Source organism: Aplysia californica, unplaced genomic scaffold, assembly GCF_000002075.1.
Source record: "Aplysia californica isolate F4 #8 unplaced genomic scaffold, AplCal3.0 scaffold00003, whole genome shotgun sequence".
NCBI classification, from domain to species: domain Eukaryota; kingdom Metazoa; phylum Mollusca; class Gastropoda; order Aplysiida; family Aplysiidae; genus Aplysia; species Aplysia californica.
Window position 1 is genome coordinate 2544717 of NW_004797273.1, and position 5954 is coordinate 2550670.

Here is a 5954-nt window from a genome sequence, read left to right on the forward strand (position 1 = left end):
AAGTTCCCACAATCAATAATGCCGGTTCACTAAAGATTCTGCTGTTAAAAAATAAACCAAACAAAGCAACAACAAATTTTACTACACAAGAATCATCACTAAGATAAATTATCCCCCTCTGGAGTGTAATAAGGGACTAAAAACGCTGCTCTCCATATCATACTTTACTGAACAAAACAAAACAAACAAAAAAAACCCTTCAAAGGTCATCCACGCTCATGCATGCGACCACACCTCCAAAAGTGCTGTTATCTCTTTAAAAAAAAATTGAAATCATTGTGCGCTCCACTTTGTGAAAACCAGGAAACAAAATTATTGTAATCAATAATATTATTATTTATAGACCAAGACATACTGTTACCAATCAGATAAAGCTGGCATCGACCCTCTGTTGTGTTCGCTATTCCTTACACATAAAGTTAGTTATGGCACACGCCTAGAATCATGCAATCATATCTTAAATTCAGTTTAAAAGTATATTTTTATCCATTTCTTATAATCAAATATTTCAGCATATTAAAAGATTAACTTTATAATTTGGTATGTTTTATAATTTTATGTTACTCGGACAAGTTTTCTTCTTATTTTACACATCTTTTTGATTTTTAAACTAGATTATAACATAAAACTCTTAAAGAATTGAACAGTCCGTATCACACACAGAATTTTTTTTTCACCCTGTCATTATCTGTCAGCCCGTCAGTTGATCACAATCTCTCTCTCCCCCCCTCTTTCTCTCTCTCTCTCTCTCTCTCTCTCTCTCTCTCTGTGTCCGTCTGTGTGTCTGTCTGTCTATCTGTCTGTCTGTCTGTCTGTCTGTCTGTCTGTCTGTCTGTCTGTCTGTCTGTCTCTGTCTCTCTCTCTCTCTCTCTCTCTCTCTCTCTCTCTCTTTTATTTAATTTTTCCCATTCTCCTTCGTCCCTTCCCAAGGCCCGCCCCTCCTCTTTCATCCCAGCCCCATCCCCTCTTCCTTGCATGCATTCCTCCACCCCGCCCACCCCCACAACGTGGCCCAGCCCGATAAGATTCTATAAAAAGAAACGCCACAGTTCGTGATTTAGCCCACAGTCGGCGGCCATAATTTGATCCCCACCGCGGCGTACTGCTCGTGGCGCCGCGAAAAGAGAAAGGAGGATCCATTAATTCTAAACTCCTTGGTGCCAGGTTAGAAATCTATCAGCAGCTACCCCCCTGGGTCGGTGCTACTGACTGAAGTGTCTTTAGGCCATTCCCAAAAAGGGGAGGGGGGGGGGGGCATTAACATCTTGAGTTCTTATGCACAGTAGAATTGTAAATTGTTAATGGGCTGATTCATCAATGTCAAGCTCATAAATGTGCCTGAACTGTAACAGGGAACTGCTGCCTTTTCTTTCCTAATCCCTACTATCGTCTTTTTTCCCTCTACTTCTTTTGTATGTTTGTCACACTCTTTTGCCTCGCTACTTCAGGAGTGCCTTTATAGTCGAAGCAGACTTTGTGCAGTTGAAGTTGAAGCTAGAGAGGTGAGCAGAATAAGTCTGATTTCTTGTAAGGACTTCTCTGTTGACCCCCCCCCCCTGGCGCTCATATGACCTTATGCAGTTGCGAGCGCCGTAAAACCTCTACTAAAACTAAACTATCAGCAGCGGAAAAATGTTCTTCTCTAAAAATTGCTCCTTCTCGCTGCTGTCTTTCAAACACAACCTTGATCTTAGGGTAGGTAAGATCTAACACCCAGCCTTATTAGATAGATCTAAGGACAAATAATCTTGAAGGTCCTGTATGCAAGTTGTCCTCGTTAAGGATCCCTTGGAGGTCCTAAAATCGATAAGAGTAGGCTTCGGCCGCCACCCGGGAAAAATTCAAAATTCTTACTCAACTGAAAATGTTTATGTGTCCCGTGCGCTTATACAACTTTGCGCAGTTGCGAGCAGTGTGAAACATTTACTAAAACTATAGTTAATTGAGGCACACCATAAAACGTACCCTTTGTCTCTTAGAGGAATGAATCACTCACACACAAGATGCCACGAGGCTCCCAAGCTTGCGAGCCATCAGACTGCTTGGCTAATAGCTACAGTGGAACCTGTCATGACGACCACCTGTATAATACGGCCATCTGTACAAACGTCCACTTTCCATTTCCCCCTTTACGCTTTTTCTATATAATTTATCTGTGTAAAACGGTCACCTGCCCCTAACACTGTGGACGACCGTCATAATTCATTCACCTGCCGCTATTGTTCATCTCTCTGAAGGTTTACCCAAGTTGACCAATGGGTTGACCAATGGGTTGACCAATGGGTAGGCTTCACAATAAATTTTCAACCGCTCGTGAGGGCAGCGTGATCCGTCATAAACTATAAACCCGCCCACAACTCATGCACAAATCGTGTGAAAGGTGACTGGTTACAGTTTTGTTTACCTTATCTGTAATTAAGTAACAATGGATGTTGACGTTAACTTGCAACAGAAGTGTCGCCTGTTCTCCGAGTGGTGGTGACCTGTGCGTTTGTTTTACCATGGCACTCGGTCTTCATCGTCATACATATTTTAAAAAATTTTTACCCTTGCACAAAAGCTGCATCTAAATGAAAGCTAACAAAACAAAACAAAAGAAAACAGAACAAAAACAAAAAACAACAAACAAATCCACCACCCAAAAAACAACAAACACCCCCAACAAGACAACAAAACAAAAAAACCCACACTTTTTTACAACACCACCCACCCTCTTTTTTAAAAGAAAACAAAAAATCCCTTTGAACCAGCCTAACGGCAGTCTCAAGCCTGAGATCAGCCGCTTTTTGGACCACGGAAGAGTTTGCTTTCTTCATTTTGATCAGTTCTGCCTAAGATCACACTGGTTTGACTGTATTTGTGTCTCACTCAACGTGTCAGTTTTTTAGCATCAGGATTTATTGGTACCATCTTGAAGTCTAAAGTTTGTTCTTTTGTCTTGCATTCGATAAAAAAAAACCCCAACCCCACTAACCCATCTGCCTTGAGCAGAAGTCGAGATACTTGTGATGGAAGGAGGTGAGGGTCGCCTGGTTTCAGAGGTAAAATTAGAGAGAAAATGACGGCCAAAGTTTGGCGACTTCCATATCATGAGAATCTTTGGAAACTGATCATTCATTTAAAAAATATTTTTTGGTCTTTAATCCGCTTAAAAAAAAAGTAAAACCCACACTTTTTAATGGACATAGACGGTGTTGAGCCAAAGAACCCCCCCCCCCCCAACCCCCCCCCCAAACCCCCCCCCCACAACAACAACAACAAAACCGAATCACCGACCCCCCCCCCTCCCCTCCAACACAACAGCAAAAAATATTTGACGGAAATTGCCAAAGGACAACGCATGTCTCAAACAGACAGTTTGTTCAGAATCGTTTTCAAGTTATTCAAAGAATTGCATTCCAAAAGCTTGATGATATGTTGTGAAACTCAAAATTTGTTTAAGTCAAATTTCTCAAAACTAGGTACTGAGCAGATATAGAGCTTTGTAATTCTAGGGTAGCGAAATATTCTAATGCTTGCTATTGGGTTGGTCTTTTGAGCTTGGAGGATATAATTTTTTTAAATTCTATGAGTATTTGTTACCTTTTTTTCTAATTGCATAAACTCAACGTGGAAGCCCCGTGCAAGATTTTTTGGTCTTCCATCCTTCTTCCCGACTCCATTTTTTTTCAGTTGCTGCAAAAGTACACTAGGCTTTTAATTTCAGCCCAGAAATGATAACCGTCCAAGAAGAAAAGGCGTTGCCTCCAGGGTCCAAGAGTTTAGCTGGCAGTTCTAACAATAATAATAATAAAAAGCATTTGTATAGCGCATATCCCCGCTCAACAGCAGGCTCTAAGCGCTTTACACTATATTATTACCCCAGCAGACCATAGAACACTCCTTAACGTTCTGCGCTTCCCGGGAAGCATACAGTGCAAGCAGCTGATTAAGCGCTCAAACATTAACAAACTGACAAGATCTTTCGCTGTCTATAGCAGGGTACCCATTCCCACCTGGGAGAAGTGAGGAAAATTCGTGTAAAGTGCCTTTCCCAAGGACACAACGTCGGGCCCCTGACGGGATTCGAACCCTCGACCTTACGGTTGCGAGACCGAGAGCCTAACCACAAGGCCACCGATTCCACGTTCTTCAACGTAGGTTCCTACATACACTTACAGTACAGACTTACAAAACCTGCTCTTCTCTGGCGTTGACCAGATGACAAGGACATGTGGTTACTTAAGGGAGGCATTGCGCTGCCAAGAGCGAAATTTTGGCAGCTAAAGGGATTTGAAAACAACAACAACAACAACAACAACAACAACAACAACAACAACAGCTGATTTCCATTAATAATACACCACAGGTCTAGTCAAGAAACAAGGGTAAGCCAAGAACCTAAGAAAGAACTTCTATTTATAACCTCCTCGGGGTAGGCTCAATAATAATAACAATAATACATACGGTCTCTGGGTAGGTCTGCAGTTCTGCCGTAAACTGACAATTCGCCTTTTTTTTCATTTTTGGCGCTAATTATTTTTAATTTGCTAAATCGATAGCGGGTTCAGTAACTTACTTGTTGGACAAAATCGAAGTGAAACTCTTATTAGTTTTGAATAAACGAGCATTAAAATTTCGGAAGAACGCCTTTTTAAAATAGTTACACTGACTAAACTCCTGTTTATCTTGAAAGTGCTGTGAATTTTTAAAAAGGCTTTTCGTAAGCTTATGTCAGAGTTGAGCCCAAAGGAAGAGACAGTGCACAACTTACTCTGCTTGAGGAGCAAATCGCGGGCTTTGAGGTCAAGGACAATTGGCTCTGGTGGTCGTCTGTAGTCGATGGCAAAAGGATTGTTCCCGCTTTTTTGTCCACGATAATAGAAGAAAACAAACACGAACAGCAAGAAGGTGGTTACCAAAACCAGAGGGTTGCTCAACATGAAGTCGAACAACCCCCAGACTGCGGTACCGATCATTCTGTGTCTGTTGCTGCCGTGCACACAAAAGAAGAACAAGAACCAGGCACTGTTGACTTCCGACTGGCGAGCTGATGTCTCGCGGAGTGGTCGTGTCTCACAGCAGGAAGAATTTAAATACTCGCATCGATGGCTGGGACCTGCCCACTTTTCTCTGTCTTTGTCTAGTACACGGGTGGACTTTGATCACATTAGAACATTCGAAGATTATACAATTTTCCAGGTTGTGATATTTCGGGACATAGTGGGGAGTGGTGTGGTTGTTTGGTAAGGGGGGGGGGGGGGAGATGCGCTGAAAGCTTCACAATTCCAAAACCATAATCCATGTGCATGTGTAATACAGTTTATGGAGGGTGATTAATGTGACAATGTGACACGGGGTCTCCAACCTGCATGTATTACTCTCTCTCTCTCTCTCTCTTTCTCTCTCTCTCTCTCTCTCTCTCCCTCTCTCTCTCTTTCTCTCTCTCTCTCTCTCTCTCTCTCTCTCTCTCTCTCTCTCGCTCTCTCTCTCTCTCTCTCTCTCTTCTATATTCCCTATGTCCATCTATCTCTGTTTCTGTCTGTTTCCATTTACAAGCACCGCCCCCGAAAAAAAAGAAACCCACAAATGAACAAACAAACAAAACATTAAAAAACGAGTTTCCCAACATAACTTTGTTCGGGGTAGCCGTTCTCTCTCTATACCGTTACTTTTATTAGTTTTACCTTGCTCAAACGTAACAGGAAAACTCTCCCTATCCAGGGGACCTGAACATACAAAAATAAGGGTGCCTACTACCCCCCCCCCCCCCCCCCCCCCCCCCGCCATGCATTTCCTCTTCATTCGTTTTTTTTTCCTTTTTAAAAAATTTCTTTTTAAAATTTAGAAGCGAAAAAAAAATCTCAGAAAAAAAAATTGCTGCATTGCAAGTTCGACACGTGGGTAGAAAGTCACTGGTAACATGATCGCTAAGCTCACTGTCAATGGCAAGTTTAATCACCTATCGGGAATAG

General features: G+C 42.1%; 1 protein-coding gene across 1 annotated transcript in view; it reads right to left on the reverse strand.

Moving 5' to 3' along the window:
• LOC101853131 (all-trans-retinol 13,14-reductase) overlaps positions 1-5389 on the reverse strand; it is a 23771-nt gene extending 18382 nt beyond the window's left edge. The window contains exon 1 of the mRNA XM_013079432.2: positions 4754-5389. Within this exon, the coding sequence (XP_012934886.1) occupies positions 4754-4958 (205 nt within the window). The 5' untranslated portion in view covers positions 4959-5389. The remainder of the gene's footprint in view (positions 1-4753) is intronic.
• Between the last annotated feature and the right edge of the window lie 565 nt (positions 5390-5954).